Consider the following 23,531-nt stretch of genomic DNA (forward strand, 5'->3'; position numbering starts at 1 on the left):
CAGAGCCAGCCTACTCCCCTGCATCTTCCCCAGGTCATCACGCTGGAGGGCTGGGTCGACATCATGTACTTTGTGATGGACGCTCATTCCTTCTACAACTTCATCTACTTCATCCTCCTCATCATCGTGAGTGACTTCTCAGGCCCCAGTGGGGACACAGGGATCCTGGGGAAATGGGTGGGTAGGGGGAGTTCAGAGAGGGGAAGGGTCCCTCAGTCCGAAGTTCCTAGCACTCAGGACAGGTCCCATAGAGATGCAGGCGAGAGCAACTGTCGTGTAATAGAAACGGCACCGGGTGAGGAGACTGGAGGAAATCCAAGGTCAAGGGCCTACCCTACCACTTACTATTTGGGCAAGTCTTCCCTACTAGCCCCCAGCCCTGAACCCTCATTCTCCATCAGCAAAATGGGTGGTTCTCAATCCAGATGCTTCCCTCAGGGGTATCTGGAAAAGGCAAGGGGTGGTTTTTGTTTTTAAGAAAGACCAGAGAAGCACTATTGGCATTTTGTTGGGTGTGGGGTGGCAATGGGGTTGACGCTAAACATCCTGAAAGGACAGTCTTGCAAACAAAGAATTTTCCCACCCCAAAACCCAGTCATTCAGCATTGAGAACACTGCATGATCTCTGGTTCTTTCCAGCACAGAAATCCCAGGACTTAATGAGGGCAGAAAACAGAGGCGAAAGTAGCAATATTTAATAGTTTTAATCACTACCACTCATAGTTCATGATTGTATGGCTACCATTTATAACTAATACTTCCCAAGCACTTACTCCACACCAGCCCCTGCTCTAAGCACTTTTTATGCACTGGGACATTTAATCCTCACCTTGATCTCGTTACTGTCTCCATTTTACAGATGAGGAAACCAAAGCCATGTTTCCTCATTTATCTGCTATGTGCTTTGTGTAGGCTGTAGGTTAATTTCCCTGGCCAGGTATCACCGCTGGCTGGCTGCTATAGCATCTGCCGCCTGTTTAATCCTCAAGTGCGGGTTGGTCCCCACCTCATAAATGAGTTCTCAAGAACTCTGAGCTCAAAGGGGTTGGTTGCTTGGCCAAGATCACACACAAGAGGTGGCTGGACCCCAGGCTGCTGGCTCCAAGTCCAGCCCTTCCTCCATGTCACCAAGAGGCCAAGGACAAGCCAGACAGAGGGACAGATATTGAGAGAAAGAGACTAAGAAAGAGGTTGAGATCGTCTCAGGACCCAGAAAAAACGCCAAAGAGAGGTGGAGACAGGATGAGGCAGCTCCTGGTGAAGCCGGCCAGGTAGAGACAGAGGGTGGGCCTTGAGAAAGAGCAAGTCCTTGAGGCCTCCCCCTCCTGCCCCCGCAACTTTCCCTAGGGTGGGAGAGTGGCCAGGCTCAGGGTGTAACCTGGCTGGAGGCCTGTACCCGTCCCTCGCCATCACCATCAGCGAGACAAGGCCAGGGCTCCAGGGAAGCAATGTCTTCTCACTGTGCTGGTCTCCCCGGGCCTGGGGGGGGGAAGGGAGCAGACTGAGAGGTAAGGGGCCCTGGTTTCCACACTCCCACACACCCCCTGAAAAACCTTTCCAAACAGCTCTCTGGAATCACACTAGTGAAGCTAATTATCATAATTACTAGGACACAGGCTAGGAAAAAAAAAACCTGCTTTGTCACCATAAATATTCATTTCCTTCATTCTGTATTGTCCAAGCAATGGCCATGCTTAGAGTCCTAGGGAAAATGAGGCATGATGTTGGGGACCAGGAAAGTGGAGGCAAGTCAGAGTGGACAGCTTGGCTAGTACTTGGGGTCCAGGATTCAGCCCCTCACCTGGCTGTGGTGGCAGGAGCGGCACAGGGAGGAAGGAAGCAGGCAAGGTCAGTGGTCCATGTGGTCAGAGGAGGATACTGAGGCCCCAGGGTTAAGGGTCGCACCCAAGGTCATGCAGTTAGAATTGGGACCAGACGCAGGGGTCTTGTGAGTAATGTTTTTGCCAAGATCTCAGAGGTTCAATCCAACTTGAAAACCCCATGTTCCCAAGACTGCATTTGTTTCCACATATTCTCCACTCTTAATGGGAATTGGGGATGGGCACGCAGTCTCCCGGGATGGGTGCATTTAGGGAGAGGGAGTTTGGGGGATATCCTTGTAGGATAGCATTGTGATTAACAATGGCAATACCATGGAATTACATAGAGTTTGGTTTGAACCTTAGTTTTGCCGTGCATGAGCTGAGTGATCCTGGGCAAATTCCTCGACCTCTCTGAGCCTCAGTTTCCTCACTTGTCAGATGGAGATTAAAATAATGCCACCTAAATTTAATAGATTGAAATGCTAATGATCAATGAAGGGGAGGGATAAGGGGTATGGTATGTATGGTTTTTTTTTCCTGTTTTCTTTTTATTTCTTTTTCTGAATTGATGCAAATGTTCTGAGAAATGATCATGATGATGAATATACAAGTATGTGATGAAAAAAAAGAATGTTCAGATTGTATGTTGATTGGTTTTATTAATAACAATTTAAAAAATTAAAAACAACAACAACAAAATAATGCCACCTCCTGAGACCAGCATGAGGATAAAATGAGATAATGCTTAGAAAATAATTAAGCCCAGCTCCAGGCACCTAGGAGATGCTCAGGACGCAGGAGCTGGGCATTGTGATCTGCTTTTCTTCAGGACGTCTCCTCTTCCTGTCCCCACCCGAACAGGTGGGCTCCTTCTTCATGATCAACCTCTGCCTAGTGGTGATTGCCACACAGTTTTCAGAGACCAAGCAGCGGGAGAGCCAGCTGATGCGGGAGCAGCGTGTGCGCTTCCTGTCCAATGCCAGTACCCTGGCCAGTTTCTCTGAGCCAGGCAGCTGCTATGAGGAGCTGCTCAAGTACCTGGTGTACATCCTCCGCAAAGCAGCCTGCAGGCTGGCTCAGGCCTCCCGGGCAGTGGGCGTGCGGGTCGGGCTACTGAGCAGCCCAGTGACCCACGGGGGCCAGGAGCCCCAGCCCAGTGGCAGCTGCTCTCGCTCTCACCGCCGCCCGTCCGTCCACCACCTGGTACACCATCACCACCACCATCACCACCACTACCACCTGGGCAATGGGACACTGAGGGTCCAGCGATCTAGCCCGGAGATCCAGGACAGGGATGCCAACGGGTCCCGCCGGCTCATGCTGCCACCACCCTCAACACCTGCCCTTTCCGGGGGTCCCCCGGGGGGGGCCGAGTCTGTGCACAGTTTCTACCATGCCGACTGCCACTTGGAGCCAGTCCGCTGCCAGGCACCCCCTCCCAGGTCGCCCTCTGAGGCATCCGGCAGGACTGTGGCCAGCGGGAAGGTGTACCCCACAGTGCACACCGGCTCTCCACCGGAGGTGCTGAAGGAGAAGGCACTAGTAGAGGTGGCTGCCAGCTCTGGGCCCCCCACCCTCACCAGCCTCAACATCCCGCCCAGACCCTACAGCTCCATGCACAAGCTGCTAGAGACACAGAGTACAGGTGAGAACTCTGGGTGGGACAGGTTGGGACCCCTCACCTGGGGCCCAGGTGGTATCCCAGAGATGACTCGAGGTCTGGAGTTGGAGGCAGGGATTCCCTGTCTGTCACACACCACTAGAGACCTTCAAAAAGTCCCGTTGCTTCTTTGAACCCGAATTTTCTCACCTGTTAAAATGGGAATCATAATTCCTACATTGTTATTAGAACTATCATGTACTGAGCACTGCCTTGTGTTCTGGTGTGTGCTGTTTGTGATATCTACCGATGATCACTTTGTGCTTGTCACATGCTTTACAGGTAAAATCCCATTGAACCTTTCCAACAGCTTAGGTGGCAAGCATGCCACTGATGAGGAAGAGGGGCCTTAGAGAGGCCGCCTAGTCTGCCCCAGATTGTGCAGTTGGTGGAGACTGGAGTTGGGGTCTGGATTCGGGGTCACCCTACTGGAAAGCCCATCCTCTGTCTTGCTTGTTGCAAAGTTCAGGGGCAGTGGTGTGTGCCTGCGCCTTGCCCCATGCCCTGCACCAAGAGGGCTCTTATAAATGTGTTTCATCCCTTCCCTACAGGAGACCTGGGACCCAGGACAGCAAGTCCTCAGGGGGCTGCTGGTCTGATGGGTGGAGCATCCAGCATGGGGGCCTGGGAAACACTCACTGCCTATGAGCAGTCCCAATATAATGGGGGTGGCGGATATGGAGCCACTTCCAGGGCCTGTGTTTCAGGAAGGATGTGAGCCCTGGGGAGCAGTGGGATATTTGTGGGGATGTGACGTGGGAATGTGGCCATGGGAAGGCGCAGGGCAAAGGTTCTAGTGCCAGCTCTTTCACCACCCTGCCACTGTACATGAGGCAGTCACATGCATGAATGTTTCAGCTTCCTCTCATGCAACAGGCTGGGCTGGGACCAGAATCCATGGATGCCTACTGAACCCATCCTGTGTGCAAGTGCAGTCAGAAGGGGAGACATTTGTTGAGACCCTCCTGAGGATGGGGCCCTAAGCTAGGTGTCTTAATTTGCATGCTTTAGCTGAGTGGTCTCCCAGCGTCTTTCAGTTTTCAAATTCTGTGATCAAAGCTGGGTTTGAATGGGCACTGATGTCTTGGATGAGGCCACGGTGCATGCCTGTGTGCACACCTGGTATGTGTGTGTGCGTGTGTACATGAATGTGTCTATATGCACATGTGTATGTGTGTGGTATTCATATGCCTGTGTGAGAGCATGTGTCTGATATATATGTGCATGTGTCTCGTGTACACAAATGCACATGGGGTACGTGGCTGGTCTGTGCACATGTGTGGGGCCTGTAGCTGTGCAAACATGTTTGGTGTGTGTGAATGTACATATGTGTGGTGTGAGGATGACATGAGTGTGTTCATGTGTGCATATGCATGTGTATTCCGTGTGGATGCATGTGCATTCATCTGGAGTGTATGTGTATTTCAGTGTGTGTGTGTGGGGGGGCGTTAGTCCTAACATCCTTTGGCAAATGCTACTCAGAGCTGATGCAGGGACTGGGTTCCCTGAGGAGGGATCGGCAAGTCTCCTTGCTGAGGACTCTTAGTAGGACATAGGGACTGCCCAGGACCTCAGAGGACCTCCCTGCCTGAACCTTAGGTTACCCCAACAGTGACTATTATTAGTGGGGTGCTACTGGCATTTGGGGGCATTCTGTCCTGTGCACTGCAGGGCATTAAGTAGCCCTGGTCCACTAAGTACCCCACACCCCCATCATTTTAACAATGCTAAATGCCTCCATTTACTCTGTATTTACTAGGGGGCAGGGTCACCCCGGGTAAGAAACCCTGGAGACTCTGACCTCTACCCTCCTGTCCCAGATACCTGCCAAAGTTCTTGCAAGATCTCCAGCCCTTGCTTGAAGGCAGACAGTGGAGCCTGTAGCCCAGACAGCTGCCCCTACTGTGTCCGAGCCAGGACAGGGGATGTGGAGCTCACTGACCGCGAGATGCTGGACTCAGACAGCGAGGCTGTTTACGAGTTTACGCAAGACGCCCAGCACAGCGACCTTCGAGACCCCCACAGCCGGCGTAGGCAAAGCCTGGGGCTGGATGTGCAGCCTGGCTCTGTGCTGGCCTTCTGGAGGCTGATCTGTGACACCTTCCGGAAGATTGTGGACAGCAAGTACTTTGGCCGGGGAATCATGATCGCTATTCTGGTCAACACACTCAGCATGGGCATTGAATACCATGAGCAGGTAGGGTTATGGGCCAGGGCAGGGTTACCACCAGCCCCTTCTCCCTGGCCCCCTCCCTTTCTGCCCTTCTGCGTCATTTATTTCCCCTCCATGCTTCGGGTCTGCATGGTAGAGGGGAGGGGAGGAGGGATGGAGCAAGGTGTGGGGATTTTTTGGTGAATGACTATCAGTAAATGCAGTGCAGCCCCAGGTATGGAACGTGCCCAGCGCAGAGGTGTAGTAAGGGAGGGGAGGTGTTGGGGGACTTCAGCCCAGTGCTGGGTCACCTAGCATTTACCTGGCTCAGGAAATAAGGATGTGATGGCCTGGAGGCAGGCAGGGTCCAGGTTGGCGGGGGAGGGCAGGCACCTTGGGTTGGTGGCTGTGCTGGGGGAAGTGGAAGGTCTGCCAGGGTGGGGGAGGGGAGGGTCACCTGGCCTGGTCCTGCTGCGGAGTCTAGCTGTGAGCCTGTGAGCTCGAGCTCAGTTCGGGCTGGATGAGAATGCCCAGCAGGGTGAGGGGACTTGAAACCATCGCGTTTGAGGAATCGTTCTAAGAACCGGGATGTTTAGTCAGGAGAAGAGGAGGCTCAGCGGGGACTGGCGAGCTGTCTTCAAATATTTGAAGGGCTGTCATGTGGAAGAGGGAGCGGGCTTGTCTTGTGGGGCCGGCGGCGGCTTCAAGCAGTGGGATCTGGGCTGAGAGGGAGGAAGCTGTTCTCTCAGATCTGTGCAGAGACAGGGAAGGTGCCCTGAGGGGGCTCAGGGACTCCCCGCCCCCGCCAGGGGCTGCACAGTTGTGTGTGTGGGGAGGTCAGGACAGCCAGTACAGAGAGCCTGGCCCCCTGGGCCTCACAACCTGGTTTGGCTTCCTCTCCAAATGCAGGTCCTTCCAGAAGTCCCTCCCCCCACCCCACCGCCCCAGTCTGGTCTCCAAGACCACACAACCCCCCCCCCCCCCCCACAGCCGCTTCCCCTGACTCTTTGAAAAGGCGGGAGCAGTTCCCAAGCCCTTCTGCACTCTTCTCTCAGGGGTGTTAGCGCCTCTCCCGGGCAGGGCGTGGGGACCGGGCCGCCAGAATCTGACCCTTCCTGGAGCGGAGTCGCCATGTGCGTCCCTTTCCCCCGGACCCCAGTGACCCACCAGGGGTAGAGGAGTGGGGGGAGGGGATTCAGGGGTGTGGAAGGGCGCCAGCTGCAGGCCCGCGGGGTAAGGGGCTGTGAGCCCACGGGGCGGGGCTTGACCCGGCGCAGATGGGCGGGGCGGGGCACCGGCCTCCGGGGCGGGGCTGGGGGCGTAGGTTCGAGCGCGGGCTGCCATGGACTGCCAGATACTCCCTGTTCTGGGGGATTCCAAGTGGACCCTCACGCGGCTGACCTCTGCCTGCAGTGAAGTGAGCCTTCAGCTGCTGCCCGGAACAGTCCTGTCCGGCCAGCCCCCGCAGCCCCCGCCTCCGCCAGCATGTCACGCTTGGCGTCCCGTCCTCTTGCCGCAGCTCCCCTGCTCAGTCGGCCAGCCCGGGTCCCTCCCTGTTGAGGTGACGTGGAGGGAGGGGTCGGGACGCTGGCAGCAGTGCCGGCAGGTGGGCGCGCAGGGCACGGCGGTGGGCGTGTTGTGTCTGGGCCACGTGGGGTGCGGTTGTGTGTGCACGCACCGTCCCCGCCAGCCTCCCGGGGAGAGGTGCTCCACTCTGCCAGACTGGCGGGGAAGGTGGGGGCGGCATTTTCCACTCTGGGGACCCAGGTTGTGGCAGTCCCTAACCTCCTGTTACCCTGGCTCTCTCTGAACCTGAACTTCAACCTCCCTTCTCTCACCCTAGTTCTGGCTGAGGTCAAATGCTCCTCCCCCAGGGGGACGTCTCCGGGGCCTCCCTCTAGTACCTCCTGGGTGCGGCCAGCAATCCCTGCCCAGCCAGATGCTGCTAGTGTAGACTGCAACTGCTCTGGGGAGAAGCTGAGTCACACACACCCAAGGCAGATGAAGCAGCAAGAGGGCTTTCAGTTAGATATCAAGAAGGACCCCCACTAGACAGGAAGTAAAAGCAATCAGTCAGGGGCGCCTGCAGCAACTCCTTCCCAAGTTCCTGAGAAAAGGGAGGTTGGCCCAGGCTTCCCCTGTGCACTCAGCGGCAAGGAGGCCCCCTTAGTGGGGGGCACAGTGCCTGCCTGTGAAGGAGTTTGTCCTGTAACCTGGTTGCAGAGGGGCCCATGGGGGTGAGTGGGAGTCCCCAGCAGGCCATGTAGATGACTGACTGCTGCATGGCGGATTCATGGGCTGGGGGTGGGAAGAAGTCCCGGAAGCAGCCATGGTCCTGTGCTCACAGGCACTGCGGCGTGAACGTCCCGCCATCTGGGCCCTGGTGCCTGAGCAGGCTGGGGGGTGGAGGGGGGCTGGAGATGGGAGCGAGGAGATGCGGGGGCTGAGAGACAGAGACGCAGAGGGGAAGGCATGGAGACAGCAGGGAGACAGAGACGCAGAGGGGGAGATGGAGATCTGGGGGGAGCCAGAGATATAGATGGAAACTCAGCAGGGAAGACAGAGATGAAGAGGAGGGGGGCACAGAGACAAGGGGGAGAGGGATGCAGAGAAACGGGGAGGTAGAGGCCCAGAGACCGAGATCCAATTGCCGATAAAGATAGACAGGCAACAGGAAAGGGGAGAGACCCAGAAGAAACCTCGCAGCCTGAAAGAGAGAGGTAGAGCCAGTTGAGGAAGAGAGCTGAGAGAGACAGCAAGGGGGATGTCCTCAGAAGCTGGCAGAGGCATGTGGAGCAGAGGCTCATCGATTCCCCACGGTGCCCTCAATGAGTCGATCGTGTCCATCAATCCTGGTATTGATTAAATACCAGGAGTGGTGGGGAGGGGGACCAGAGAGGGCAATGTTGGTGCTTCCCTGGAGGAGGGGACTCAGCCCTCTTTCCCTGCCTGTTGCTGCTACCCCCCCTGGCCCCTGGCCCCCTCCACGGGCACCTGTCTTGCCTATCACACACCTCCTCCCCATCTCTACCAAACTCTTGACTGAGGAAGTACCATTGTCATCATACTCTGTCCTGCCCAAGGCTGTCCCCTTGCTGTCCCCACTCTCCCACTCCCCCCTACCCCTTAACCCAGTGGTGGAAGGCTGGCAGAATTGGCTTGCCCTGAGGGACTGGTGAGGAGGATAAGGACACAGGACACCTGGGAGAAAAGACTATGATATTCCATGGGAAGCGTGATCTGATGGAGGATGAGCATATATGTATGTACCCTATCCACTAGGGGGCAGTTTTCATGGACTCATTCCATCCATCCATCCAGCACATGTTTCCTGGTACTGCAGAATTGACCCTAAGCAGTAGTGTGCTGGAAAATATAAAACAAAACAGATTTGTAGTGTTTGCCAATTTCTGTGGTGTAAATGCTCCCACCACGGCCAATTTCCAGCTACCAGTGTGATGTCACGGAACGTGGAGTTGGGAAGAGATGTACACATTTGGCTCTCCCAAGCCATTGCAAGCAGCTCCAACACGCTGGGCTGAAGGCACCACCCCTTCTCTCAAAGCGGTCACAGACAAGTAAACAGTCACATTCGCTGGATGTGGCACATGCTTGAAGAGGGATGATGGAGAACGAACTTGTGACCCAGATTAGAAAAAGAATTCAGGTAGGACTCCATGGAGGAGTTGACCTCTGAGCTGAGTCTGAAGGTTATAGCCAGTGTGAGGTCAGGGCATTTCCCCTGAAGGCCCAGCGTGGGGGCAGGCCAGAGGCTTCAGACACCAAACTTAAGAGAGTTGTGAAGTGTTCAGAATGATTGGGGTACTGGGATAGGCAAGTGGCAAGAGATAAGGTTGGAAAAACACTCAAAATCAGGTCCTGAGAGGCATAAGATGGAGGTTGGATTTTATCCTGCAGGTGATGGGCTTCCAAAAAAGATTTTAAGCAGATCAATAACATGGCCAGGTTTGTTTTACCGAAAGTTCTCTGGAAGCAGTGTGGGGAATAAAAGGGAGAGCGGGGAGATAGGAGGTCAAGAGGCCAACAGAGGCTACTGCAGTAGTCTGGGCAGTTCAGACTACACCTTTGTCCCTGAAGATGGAAGAAGGGAGGGCTGCGGAATGCTGACAGGGACTGAATACCCAAGACTCAATACTAGTTGTATATTTGGGGAGAAGTGGGGCAGCAAGAATGAGTTCCAGGATTCTGCCTGGGGTGGGAGCCTTGGGGAGCTGAGTGGGTTTGGGTTAGGGAACTTGTTGTGTGCAAGGTGCCCGTGGTGCATTCCTGCAACATGTCCAGCAGCTCTTAAAGCTTGAAAAAGCAGTTGTCTTCTAGAACCTGTCTAGACCTGCACTGGGGCACATCTGCTCCAGGAGGAGGGGTGAGCATAGGGTTGGGGTCTTGGGGACACTTCCTAGCTCTGGGTTGCTGGGGGCAGATGCTAACCTCATATCGTAGTAGAAGGACAATAGTATGTGGTCTCCAGTGGTCTTCAGTGGTCTCCTGGGCTGCAGAGGGAAAGGGAGAGGAAGGGTCCAAGTCGGACAGCCTTGAGGCCAGAGAGAGGACAGGGCAGGCGATGATTCTGCTGGTTGCTCAGACTCTGGGCCCATCCTCTCACTCCAGACACATGTCCAGGAAGGGTTTCTATTTATAAGTGAATGACATTGGCTGTTCGAGGTGAGGAAAGCTAGAGTGGGGTAGGGGATGAGCCCGATGTGGTAGGCCTTAACTTTTGAAGGGAGTCACAGATTCCTGTTGGATTCTGCTGAAAACTAGGGGCATTGCCTCAGAAAAATGTGTACATGCATAGATACCCCAAATGTGGCTTTTGAATGCAAGGGCTTGTGGACACCCCCTACCCTAAGCCTATTCTTGGGGCCTTTCAGGAGTCCTTGGCCTCCAGGTGGATGAGCCTTGGCTGAGGAGCAGGGCCTGGGGGCCAAGCAGGGGTTTGAGGGACAATCCTTTTACAGCCAACCTGACCCCAGACTTTGAAGGATCTCTGCAGGTATGAGAGGGAGCTGCTTTGGTGTGGTTCAACTAATAGGGTGCTCAGGTTCTTTCAGGCATCCTCTGCCTCCAGGTGCCCCCAGTTCAACAGATTCTAGCACACTAGAATAGAGTGTAGGGGGCTGGTGGGGGGCAGAGCCCAAGCACCCAAGACACTTAGGTTCTAGCAGAAAAGTCTCTATTTCATAGTCGCAGATGCCAAATGCTGGAAGAGAGGCTTCAGGAGAAAAAGAGAGATGCTCGCACACCCAGTGAGGGATGAGGAAGTGCTTTCAGGACAGGACGTAGCTTTCAAGATGGACCTTGACAGCTAGGTGGGACTGTGGCAGCTGGAGGTGTGATTGGAGAGGTCTAGGTAGATGTCACAGTGTGAGCTGTGAAGGGTTTGGGGAAAACCCTGAAGATGCACAGGGTAGCCTGGGAAGTGCTGAAAGGCTGTCATGCCTTACCCCTCGCACTCACCCACCCCCCACCCCACGTTAGAGTCCAGCAACAAATGTCGGGCTGGCCAGTAGGTGCAGGCTGGGTAAGGGCCCCAGTAAAGGCTGTGGTAGTGGGCGAGAGGGGTAGGTAGGAGAGCAGTTTCTTTGGCAGTGTTTGTGGACCTAGGTACCTACTGCCTGGGAGAGATGGAGGGCAGGCAGGAAGCTTAGATAGCCCCAAGGTTCCCAGGTGGAATCCTGGAGAACACTGGAGTGGAGAAGTCAGGAGACAGGTCAGGTTTGGGAGAGGAGGCAGTGGTTTGGGAGGGTTTGTTTTGGACATGCTGAGGTTGTGGGCCACCCTGGGAAGACCATCAGGAAGCTATCAGTCTCTGGACAGGGAACCAGGGGTTGGGAAGGGGGCTTGTTTAGTGTCATCGACACCCCACTGACAGTTGGAGAGGTGGGAGTGGGTGAGACACAGGGCGGGAACAGAGGAGGGGAAGCAGCTCAGACTGAACTCCCAGGAACGTGGGCAGGAGTGGAAGTGGGCAGAGGGTGTGGGGTGGGGCAGAGGGAGGGTGGCAGCTCAGGGTCAGGGAAGCCAGGAGTGGATGGGCCTGGATTCTGGCAAAAGGTTCCTGCTTTTAGTCGGAGGGAAGGAGATTGGAGATGTGGGGGATACAGGGATGAGACAGGGCCCTGGGCTGGTGCTGGAGGGGAAGGTTCCCTCCAAGGGAGGAGGAGAGAGGAGTGGGGTACAAGGCTGTTTGGAGGCAGAGGAGGGAAGTGGAGCCCCAGGAAGCTGGAGGCCAGGTTGAGAGTGGAATAGGAGCTGAGGAGTGGGCGGAGGTTTGGAGCAGCCTCTGGGGAGGAGAGATGGAAACCTGAGAAAGGAGGCATAAAGGACTGGATAAAGGCACGAAGCTGCTTTGGGCTGACAGAGGCCACCCAGCAGGGAACCTGCCTGCCTGTCCAGTCAGCACAGGTCCCTGACTCTCTAGCAATGCTCAGCAGTTCAGGAGCTGCAGAGAGGAAGCAGAGGGGGTGGGGACTCACCTGGGCTGGTGGGTCCTCTGAGGTCTGGGTCCCGAGAGCATCCTTTAAGTGGGCCACGTGGGCTCCAGGCTAAGAGGTCGTCTGAGCTGGTGAGGGAATGGGGCCACAGCGCCAGAATTTTAGGTAGCAGGGGTTTGGTGTTGGCTGTCTTGAAGCTGTGGGAGATGTGGGGGTGCCCTGAGCTTATTTAGCTTGTGTGTTTATTTGGAGTGGCTTCGAGAGAGCTGGGGAGATTGTAGGGAGGGGTAAAGTTACCCCTTAGTGTTGCCCCTGGTTAGGAGGCATTGCAGGTGCAGTGAGATCCGACAGGGTCCCAGTGGGCATGAGGGTGCTGGGGGAGGGGTTGTGGTCAGAGAGGAAAAGTCTCAAAATGGAGAGCTTCCAGGGGATTGTGGAGGGCAAGGCCATGATCTATATGATAAAACCAGTGGGATTTCCTGGAAACCTTCTGCCACCCAGTTGTCCCCTGACTTTCCACACCTCCCACTGACCCACCACGTGGGTTGTCGGACCACCTCTCCTGGGCGGGTGGGGAGCAGCAGGGAAGACTGCTGTTTCAGAGGAGTTGGAACTGAGGAGCAGAGATTTCGGGGTCGGGGGAGTGGGTAGGAGCTGAGGAGTTGGAGCGGACATGAAGATGAGTGTGGGGCTTGGGCAGGGCTGGAGTGACTTGTATCAGCCTCTGGCCAGCTTTTCCTGCCCCTCATGCCTTTCCCACTGTGTCTGCCCAGCCGGCCTGCTCTCAGGCCTCCTGCCTGGACCACTGCAGTCTCCCTAATTGGTCTCCAGTCTCCCCCCTCCCAGCCTTCCGCACACTGCCACCACTGCAGCCAGATTAATCTTCTTAATACACCGCCTTGCACATCTCCTTCCTCTCCCTAGAAGCCTCAATGGCACCATCGTGGGCAGAGGCAAGTCCAGCTGAGGACTGATCTGGGATCAAGGTCATTTGCGTTGAGCCCTGCCGACCTTGCAACCTTGTCCCCCCTGGGCCCCCTGCCCCCTCTGATGCAGGCAGACCAGCTGGTCTTGGTCCCTGAATATACCCAGCACATTCCTGCCCCTGCCCCTGTGCTCAGGCTGCCCTCAGCTGGGGACACCCCCATCAGAGTTCTCCTCCTGCCTCTTCCTCCCCTCTGGCCACCGACCTCACCTTGCAGATACGCTGTCCTACCATGTGAGGCCTGTCTGCCTGCTTCGTGGGTCAGCACCCACCGAGCCACCTTGAGCGTGGCCCCCAGCTCGGTGTTTTTATCAGCTGTAATTCCTTGCCACAAAGAGGGTATGCTCCCTGTTTTACAGAATAGGGTATTGGGGATTAGAGAGGGTGAGGGCCTAGTCCAAGCTCGCACAGGTAGGGGCTCAGAGCTGGCAGGTCTCTTGTGCTCGGTGCGTACCTCCCACCTCTGGATTGTGAGCATCCTCCACACAGTGGGCACTTGAAGGGCGGTTTGATGGTGATGCTCTGGGTTTTGGGGGAGTCCGATGGTGGGGAGTACTGAGCAGCTGTCCAGGGCCACAGTTGCTCCATGGTACAGTATGCAGGAGGGGGGAGCTATAGGAAGATAGGAGAAGGGAGATTCCCAGCTGTCCTCTGCACAGGGGAGTCTGGGGTCCCTGGGTGGGAGACAGGCTGCCTTCCCTCGGCTCCAGAAGCCTCCACCGGGCCTTGAACTCTGTGAATAGGAGGAAGGGTGCCAGCTAGCTCTCAGAAAGGACTTCCTCGAACCAGGGGAGAGTCAGGGAGGGGAGACTAGTGCCAGCCTGCCGGGAGGTACCACCCAGGGTGGATGGGTGCATGTGTGTTCAGTGTGGGCCGAGTCTGGGCGTGTGGCTGGGGACTGCAGTGGGGAAAGGGTCCTGGTGGCAAAGATGTAGAGGAAAGCCCAAATGGATCTGGCTTTGAGCTTTTCTAAGTGAGCAGTTACCACACCTCCTGGAGCCTCAGTTTCCCAGACTGGTTAAAAGGGTTCCACCCCTCCCTCATTCGGTTGGGAGCAGGGAGGAAATGAAATGCTGGGAGGCAGCTGCTTAACCTTGAATGGGGCTGGGGTGGGCATGCAGCAGAAGTTGGCCCCCTCCTCTGTCCCTTCGCTGCTGCGGCAGCTGTGATCACGGCTCTGGTCCCTGGGGCAACCGTGTTGCTAAGATTGTGTCTCCGTGTCCTCAGCTTGCGCTTGCACAACGTTCCCAGCCTCCAATTTAGTAACTTGGACAGACCTGGCTGCCTGGGGAAGGAGGGTTTTTATTTCCCATGGACTATGGGGGGTGCTGAGGCCCTGAAAGGAGGAGGCATTGCCCCCAGGCATGTGCAGTGCCTGTATGGAGAAAGCCGGTGTGGGGGTGGGGGGTGGGGTGGAAGCATCAGTCCTTTCCACCCGCTTCTCAAGTTCCAGAGCCTTTGGAGGGGTGGGGGGTGGTTCCTGCCTTTGCAACCTCCCACCCTGGCCTAGGACAGCTGGCGCAGGCCTTGGGGGAGCCTGCCCAGAACTCTCTTGGTCGGGGCAGGGGACGGAGGGGGGCTGTTTGTGCCCGTTCGCTGCTATCAGGCATGTTGAAGGATTCATATTGCTATGTCAGGGAGCGATGAGGACCTCTCCCCACACACAGGGGAGCAGTCGGAGGTGCACTGACCTGGGAGTCAATACTGAAAGCTACTGTGCTTTCAGCAAAATTTGAAGAAACGTTTGATTACTTTTTATTTTTAAGAGCTTTTTGAGGTATAATTTATATGCCGTAAAATACACACATTGCAAGTGTGTGTCATCTCTGCTCTCCTATCAATTTGTTCTTTATTCATCGCATCTGTATTCATTTGAAATAAACATGTATAATATATATGTATGGAGAAGATGCATTATGTATTCAGTCCATCCTTGTGTGTGGATTCACAAGCCCCTCTGGGATTGGGTTCGAGTCCTGATTGTCTGTTATTGGAGGCAGAGTGATGGGGGATGGGGTCTCATGCCCTTGCTTTAACTGCCCTGTGACCCTGAACTGGGCCTCCGCCATCCCTTGACCTCTTCCCTCACCTGTGAAGTCAGGACACGCGGGCTGTTGTGTGGATGGTTTGAGGGATGCAGGCGGCGGGCTGGGGAGCCCAAAGTGTCATCCTCGTGTGGTCTGTGCTCATCGTTTTTACCCAATCCAAGGATGGATAACTGGGCAGGTGGCAGAGTGACAGGCAGGCAGGCTCACTGGCAGACTGGACTTGGGGCTCGGAGTAGGGGACTCACTTTGGGGGATCTGAGCCCCAGCAGCGGGCTTTTTCTGTGCTGATGATGGCGCCCTCCCCGTCACCTGTACCGTGCTTGAGCTGGAGGGCCTGCAGGTCCTGCCTCTCTGTGACCTGGTGTAACCTGATTAGGTGGGTTGGTAGCAGCATCCCTCACTCCTCTTTCCAGTCTGTGGAGCAAGATGTGAATTTCTCCAATGTGCCGGAGCAACCAGTCACTTGCCCTCTGGATGGCTGGCTTTCTGCCCTGCCTGCTGTCCCTAGCTCTGCACCCACCCCTGCCCTTGGAAAGAACCCCATGCATGGGCTGGGGGCTTATCTATCTTCTTTTCTGAGTAGCTATTGATTGCGAGGCCCCCAAGTACCCCTCACCTGCTAGACAGACAACCCCTCCTTCTAGCTCTCTTCACTCTACCCAGGTTGGACACACAGGTTGGAACATTAGGATTCATTTGATCATGCTCAGGGGCAGATGCCGTGCTTGGGCAATCTAACTGGGCCGCTGTCCAGAGGAGGCAGCTGGGTGAACAAGGGGAGGTGTCTGATGGAATATGAGCTTTATTTGGCCATTTAAATCAAACTTCTTGAGCAGCTACTATGGGTTATGGGTTTTTGGTTTGTCAAGATTACCGCATCAGGTGGGCAGTGGGTTCCATTGAGCCAACCAGATGTCACTCTGCATCCCCAACTCCGAACCTTACCAGGCCTCACCCTTCTCACCATACCAAGCCCATTCCTTGTGCCTGGTCTTTGCCCATGCTGTCTCCTCTTCCAGCTCTGCTTGTCCTCTTCCCCTGCCTGGTGAGCCCTGTCATCCTTCTGAGTTCATTTCAAGTGCTGCCTCCTGACTGGGCCTTTCCCAGGGCACTTACCCCTCACTTTCTCTCCCCTGAACTCCTGTACTTACTGCCTGGATAATTTATTTTGGCACCGAGGCATCCAAGGCCTCTTGTGGTTATTCAGCTGTTTTGTATGTGTACAATTTGTTTCCAGCTAGACTCTGAGCCTCTGGGAGGCAGGCAGCATGGTTGGCATTTTTCGGTCATTCCTTTAATACCCACTATATTGCTAGGCATGTAGTAGGCATTTAATTTGGAAAGAGGAAGGAGGTGACTAGTGAGCTGGAATAGCAGATGAGATGGGGTTTGTCATTAGTTCTTCCAGTGATCTCTCTAGAAAGTGTCTTTGATCCCAATCCGAGCCCCGAGTCGGAGCATAAAAGTAATTACCTCTAATGTTTGACATTTGGCCCAGAGAGGTTGAGAAGCTTGCTGAAGGTCACACAGTGAGTTGCTAGGATAGGCTGAAAATTGACCCAGTTCACCGAATCTCAGTTTGAGGCTCCAGGTGCCTCCTCATCTGTGACAACCCTATTTGGGGTATCCCTTTCACTTATCAGTGGGTGCATGACTGCACGTGTTTGTAAGCATGTTTGTGTGTCAATATGTACTGAGAAGGAGGCAGGCATAGCTGACAGTTGTTCAGGAGAAGGCTGCCAAGTTCACAATGTAACTGTAGAACATGTATGATTTTGTATGTGGGCGTGACCAGGTATGTGTGTGGGGCCTTGGTGCTGGCCCTCTGATGTCGGTGGCATCTCTGTGCCATTGGCCTGGGCCCATCAAGCTGGCATGGCAACACAGGGCAGGCTGGGTCAGAGCTCCCAACAGGAGACCAGGCAGGACCCACAGCCCAGGCTGCTGTGTCCCCAGGACCTGAGAGCCAGAGCTGGGGAATGGCAGGGCTGTGGGTTTCATGTGGCCATTGTCCAGACTGGCCACCTGCGAGGACCCTTTTGTGGAGGGCCTGAGCACCCAGCTAATCCCCTTCCCCAGAAGTTTACTGTTCCTGCTCTTCTTCTCCCTGTGGGGTGGGGGGTAGGATGGGGACTTGGGGACAGGCTGTGGCTGCTTCATGCCCCATCCCTGCCCTCCAGCCCGAGGAGCTTACCAACGCACTGGAAATCAGCAACATCGTCTTCACCAGCCTCTTTGCCCTGGAGATGCTGCTGAAGCTGCTCGTGTATGGTCCCTTTGGCTACATCAAGAATCCCTACAACATCTTCGATGGCGTCATTGTTGTCATAAGGTATGACTATCCCTCCACTGCCTCTCACTTGAGGCCTGGGAATGACCGTAGCCTATTCTGCTGGGGCTCCACTGACCCCATTGACCCCACAGCACCTGCCACTCCCCCAGATGGGAGACTCTTTGTGCTCCCCATGTTCTGGTCTCCCCTAACTTGTTCACCTGGAACTTGGCCTCCTCTGCCTGGACCCTCTTCAGTCTCGTCTCCCCACCCCTATCCCTTGTTCTTGACCCCACTCGGGCCTGGAGTGGATAAGGATCAGGGAGTTGGCTTTGGAGAGGAGTCAGAGGCGGTAGGAGGCCCAGCCAGCTGTCCCCGCTTGGAAACCATCTCAGATACTGGCAACCTGCTTTAGGGTTTCCAAGACCTTGGGAAGCTGCTCTGTCCCCTCAGGCCTGGGGCCAAGAAAACTGCTTTATTGCTTTTTGGAATGGGCTTTAGATTTCATTAGAAGGGAACAAAGCAAATATTCTGTAATGTGATGCTGTCATGTCGGCTGGATTTAGGGAGAGGGGGTGTCTGCTTCTAGGATGAGCTCTCTGGCCGGGAGGGAAGGGTGGGGTGGCCTGGGTCTCTCACTCAGAGCTCTCTGTCTCCTGGTCTCCAGACTGGAGGCCAGAGGCCCGTCTGGGCCCCCTTTTCTCCTGCTGGGCAGGGCGGCCCAGTCCCTCCGGTGCTGCTGAGTCCCCACCAGGATAGGGGTGGGGGCGCAGGAGGAGGAGGTGGTGGCAGCGGGCTCAGGCTCCCTGCCCCCCTGCAGCGTGTGGGAGATCGTGGGCCAGCAGGGGGGCGGCCTGTCGGTGCTGCGGACCTTCCGGCTGCTGCGCGTGCTGAAACTGGTGCGCTTCCTGCCGGCGCTGCAGCGGCAGCTCGTGGTGCTCGTGAAGACCATGGACAACGTGGCCACCTTCTGCATGCTGCTCATGCTCTTCATCTTCATCTTCAGGTGGGGCGGGCACGGCCGGGGGGAGCAGGAGGGCCTGGCGGGGGGGGGCAGGCAGGAGGGCATGGCCGGGGGGGGAGCAGGAGGGCATGGCTGGGGCGGGGAGCAGGAGGGCATGGCCAAGGGGGAGCAGGAGGGCATGACCGGGGGGGGGGAGCAGGAGGGCATGGCCAAGGGGGAACAGGAGGGCCTGGCTGGGGGCAGGGCAGGAGGGCATGGCCGAGGGGGAGCAGGAGGGCCTGGCTGGGGGCAGGGCAGGAGGGCATGGCCGAGGGGGAGCAGGAGGGCATGGCTGGGGGGGAGCAGGAGGGCCTGGCCGGGGGCGGGGCAGGAGGGCATGGCCGAGGGGGAGCAGGAGGGCCTGGCGGGGGGGGGGGGGGAGCAGGAGGGCCTGGCTGGGGGCGGGGCAGGAGGGCATGGCCGAGGGGGAACAGGAGGGCATGGCCGGGGGGGAGCAGGAGGGCATGGCCGAGGGGGAGCAGGAGGACTGGTGGTGCAGGGGATCCTGGGGCCCTGACCCCCCGCCCCTGGGGCTCCCTGTGTCCTCAGCATCCTGGGCATGCATCTCTTTGGGTGCAAGTTTGCCTCTGAGCGGGATGGGGACACGCTGCCGGACCGGAAGAATTTCGACTCCCTGCTCTGGGCCATCGTCACCGTCTTTCAGGTGCGGGGTAATAGGTCTGGGGGTGGCCAGGGGGGAGGTGGGCCTTGGGGGTGCCCCTGGTCAAGGCCCTGAGCCTCTTCCTCTGCTGCCCCTTTCCCGCAGATCCTGACCCAGGAGGACTGGAACAAGGTCCTCTACAACGGTATGGCCTCCACGTCCTCCTGGGCCGCCCTTTACTTCATTGCCCTCATGACCTTTGGCAACTACGTGCTCTTTAACCTGCTCGTCGCCATTCTGGTGGAAGGTTTCCAGGCAGAGGTAACCCCCTGCCCTGCCCACAACAGTCCCTCTTCCCAGGGGATCGGCTGCCTGATAGAGCCTCTGCTTCTTGCACTGCCAAGCTGTTGGGGTGGGGGCTCCTTCAGGAAGCATTTTGGACTGAGCTGGGGTGGACTAAGTCTCCTCCAGCCCCTCATCCCTTGGGAGACAGGTTGGTTGTGTGGGGTCCCAATGTCAGAGCTTAGCCACCAGCTGGGCCTCCCCCTCCAAGTTGGCCGGACCCTTCCCTAGAAAGTCAGGCAAGATTAACGTTGGGTGCAGAAAGTGCAACCACATAGAGAGTAAGAGTGGTCTTGGGGATGTCAGAGGGACCCATCTGAGCCGAGGGGTGGCGGTGTCTTGTGTATATGTCAGCTGAGCCCTGGCTGAGCTGATGAAGATGCCACCGGGCCGGGTAGGCCGAGCTGCCCGGGGTGAGAAATGAGCCCAATTAGCTGCGGGCATGGCAGAGACGAGCGTCCTATTTCCAGCCCAGCTCTGTCACCTTCGTCACAGGCACGTCATCAATTAATATTGATTTACATTGATCCTGCCCTTGCCGTGCCAGGGCGCAGGGCTGCACCCCCTTCTCTCCTCCAGTGCTGCCTCTCCTCCCGCCCCGGCCCTGGCGCCTCGCACAGAGCAGGTTGACCCAACCTAGAAATGCTCCAGGTTGGGTGTGGAGAAGCTCTTGGTCCAGTTCTCTCTGGGTGACCCGGATGGAAACTCCCGCTGCGGCCTGGGCTATAAATACCCAGCACATGGTGGAAAAACAAAAATCTATTTTCCAACTTCTTTCCCAGCCTTGCGAGGGAGGGCTGCTCCCCGTGGGCCGGGCCGGACTGGTGGGGTGTGGGTGCATCTGTCCCACACCAGCCTTTCTCTGCTTCCATTTTAATTCTGTGGTGATCCATTATTGCATGTCCTCCCCGCCTCGTGGCAGTGACAGCAGCCTGGGGGTGGGGGGCGTGGGTCCTGTGTTTGGGAATGGCTGGGCCTCTGGCAGGGACAGTAGGCCGTCGGTGCCCTTGCTGGGGTGAGACATTTGTTTGGGGGTTCCCTGGGGCTGGAAGGGTTAAGGGGTCCCACAGGGCTCCCACAAGAGCCAGGGTCTCTATGGAGACTTCCACTCAGCTGCTACTCTTGGCCTGAGTAGGAATGGGGGCCCTGCAGCCCCTTCCAAACCGCAGCTCTTCCGGCTAACATTTCCTCAGAAACATTCCCGTGGAACTTTGTGGAGGGAAATGGAAAACACCCTGAGCCCAATCCACTCCCCACAACTGGCTATTCAGCCGGTGGCGGGGTCCTCGGCTGTCCTGGGGAGACCTGGTGCCGATGACCCCCTCCCCGGCACTCAGCCCTTTCAGCAAACACCTCGTGAAATTGAGTGCAGCTGAGTCGGCCCGTTGCTAGGCAGCAGCCAAGGCTGAGTGTGGGAATGGAGAGCAGTCTGGCTGCCTGGCCTAGTCACCCTGGCTCTGCGGGGGCCGCGGGGGCTGCCCCAGCCTGAGGGGTCAGCAAGGGCCTGGTGGCTGCACCCTCCTAAACAGGCGACTGATCCAGCCCCCAGTGTGGAACTGGCTGCTGGGCTTGGGGTCTCACCCCGAATGCAGTGCTTTTGGAATGCAATGCTCTGAGTCTGGGGTAGGATGGAGAGGGGATTTCAGGGTCATCCCTTCCGTGGGGTGGGCAGGGGCTAGAGCAGCTGCTCCCCTGACCTGCGTGTGGTGGGCCAACGCCAGGGTGGAAGTGCTGGCCATTCATGGCCAGTGACCTGGATGCCTCCAGAGGCACCTTCCCTCTCCTCTGTGGGGTTTCCAGGGGGTGGGGCACTTATCTCCAAGGGAGGGCCCACTGTCTGAAAGGGGAGGCTGCTTTTGCCTATGGATGGCCTGGGTTTTCACAAGCGGGGGATGCCACTGCTTCCATTTTGTTGGGCTTCGTCAGCAAAAGGGCAGCCCCCTGCTGACCCAGCCCCCCACTCCCACCCCAAGAGGTAGGAAGGTGTGGGGCAGGGAAGGATGTTGATTTCCTGAGTCATAGGGGGTAGTGCCCGGAATCCCTGCGTATTTATCATCCACCCGCTTAATTAAATGAACAAGCAGCAGGCCCGGCGTGAGGCTGTTAATTGATATTAAACAACATCATAGCCCTCGTCCTGGTGTTGCCTGTCACACCCCATCCCAGAGGCATAGCTGGATCGATTGTGATTCAGAGGGACTTGGGCTGGGCACAGGAGAAGTCAGGAGGCCTGCTTTTTTGGCCCCCTGGCTTGGTTTTCTCCCCAGCCTCTGACTTGCATCCACTCTTCCTTCCCACCATTCCCTGCCCCGTTTTCCAAGCCCCCTGCCTCAGAGCAGTGAAAGACCACTGTATGGGGAGCTGGAGTCTCAGGTCACTTCCTGTCGGTGTGGCCTTGGGCAGTTTCCTTAACTCCCTGGAGCCCCATGTGCAGGAAGGTGACAGCAAGCCCTGCTTCACCCTGGCAGAGAAGCTGACAGTGTTAATGTGGTTAGCACAGCCTCAGGGCACTGGAGCTGTCATGGGGACACCTGGGGGCTCTGTCTCCTCTCCTGCCCTCACCCGATCTTTGTGACCTCTGCCCTCACCAGGTTCATTCTGGCCCGAGGGCCTGCGCTGAATTCTTGAAGGCTGGCCTGTCCTAACCCTTTCCCCGCCGCACCCTTTCCCCGTGTGTCTCACTTCCCCTGCTGTTGGGTTTGCGCCCCTCCTTCTCTCTGTCCTGTTTGGATGCCCGATACTGGAAAGCCTGGGTGCCTGTGACCAGCGCCCCTCCCCTGCCTCCCCCTCTCCCTGTAGGAAATCAGCAAACGGGAAGATGCGAGTGGACAGTTAAGCTGTATTCAGCTGCCTGTCGACTCCCAGGGGGTAGGTACGCGATCATGAATTGGCATGCCCCCCCCGTGCCCCCCATCCACCTCTGTGTTTCTGTGCTCGTTGTGCACGCTCAGCTGCTGTGCAACCTGTGGTCGCCGTGGTGGTCGTTGGTGTTGTGAGGTTTGCTTTGATTTTAAGTCCCTTCCCCTTTGAGGACGCTGAAGGGGCAGCCTCCTTGCCCCTGCCCCCATCAACCCACAGAAGGCACTATTCCCATCTCTGGTGGCGTGGAGGATTGGCCAGAGAAGAAAGGGACTTAGAATCCTGTGTCCGTGTGCGGTGTCCCCACACGTGTGCCCTTCTGCGCCGAGGTCCTGCAGGAGTCTGGCCTCAGGCCTCTGTGGAGTAAAGATCGGTGGCAGTCCGTGCGTGCCCTTCTCTCTCCCCTTCGCCCTTTGCCCTGAGTCCCCCTTTTGGAGACCTCACAAGCTGCCCCAGCTCAGGGGACATCTTTGCAGGACGTGGTGATAGAGTGTGGCTCTTGCCAGAATGTACCAGAATTTTAAATCCACGTCTGTGCACCCGGCCCTGAGGTCAGCTCAGGTATTTCAGGACTGGTCCCACTTTGAGCTGTTTCCTGTGCCGGCACTGGAATTTGGGGCGAAGCCAGGGTTCCCATGGGACCCCCACGGTGTTGTGCATCCCGAGCAGCCCCCTGGAGATCTCACTTGATAATTAAAGGCCTCGTTAGGGATGTAAACTGAGTTAATGAAAATGGTCCCCTGAGATGCCAATTATGCAATATTTATGTCCTTATCAAAAGTAGCAATCAAGTATTTTTTAATAACTTCTTAAGGAGAAGTGTGTAATTACTGGGGAACCTACTGACCTGCTAAGAAGGAAGGAAAACTGTCCCAGAGACAGGGAGAGAGGTAAAAACGGGGCCAGGGGTGGGGCCAGGGCTTGGGGAAGAGCAGAGGGCCTGAAGCGGCATCCTTGGGCTGAGCCCCTCTGTCCGGGGCAGGGGTGGGGTGGGGGGGTGTCTTTCACTTTCCTAACAGGGTCCCCCAGGGTCTGAGGCTTGGGGGAGGCATGGGGTAAGGCAGAGGACCTCAGTAGCCTTTGGGAATTGAGTCTCTGGTGACCACTTTGCTTGGGTCCCAGCTCCCTCTACCTGCCCATGTGGCCGTCCTTCTTCCCCTCGCCAGGCTTGGTGCCAGTCCCAGCCCAGCTTGTTGTGCCAGGGGCTCTAGGTTAGCCATGGCTGCCCATGCTGGTGGGAGGCAGAGGCGTTGGGGACCCCAGGCAGCTGTCGGCCCCAAGCTAGGTGGTTTGGCCGCCAGTGCATGCCTCGTGCCGTGGTTGCTGGTCTC

The 23,531-nt window shown here is 56.7% G+C and overlaps 1 protein-coding gene across 5 annotated transcripts in view; it reads left to right on the plus strand.

Annotated features, from left to right (window-relative positions):
* Positions 1-23,531, plus strand: part of CACNA1G (calcium voltage-gated channel subunit alpha1 G) — a 63,031-nt gene that overhangs the window by 11,400 nt on the left and 28,100 nt on the right. For all 5 annotated transcript variants that reach the window (XM_077164767.1, XM_077164768.1, XM_077164769.1 and 2 more), the window contains 7 exons: positions 34-126; positions 2,685-3,468; positions 5,304-5,680; positions 17,304-17,455; positions 18,216-18,401; positions 18,948-19,062; positions 19,165-19,320. In XM_077164767.1, coding sequence (XP_077020882.1) covers positions 34-126; positions 2,685-3,468; positions 5,304-5,680; positions 17,304-17,455; positions 18,216-18,401; positions 18,948-19,062; positions 19,165-19,320 — 1,863 coding nt within the window. The remainder of the gene's footprint in view (positions 1-33; positions 127-2,684; positions 3,469-5,303; positions 5,681-17,303; positions 17,456-18,215; positions 18,402-18,947; positions 19,063-19,164; positions 19,321-23,531) is intronic.

The sequence above is a fragment of the Tamandua tetradactyla genome, chromosome 6 (assembly GCF_023851605.1).
Source record: "Tamandua tetradactyla isolate mTamTet1 chromosome 6, mTamTet1.pri, whole genome shotgun sequence".
Lineage (NCBI taxonomy): Eukaryota > Metazoa > Chordata > Mammalia > Pilosa > Myrmecophagidae > Tamandua > Tamandua tetradactyla.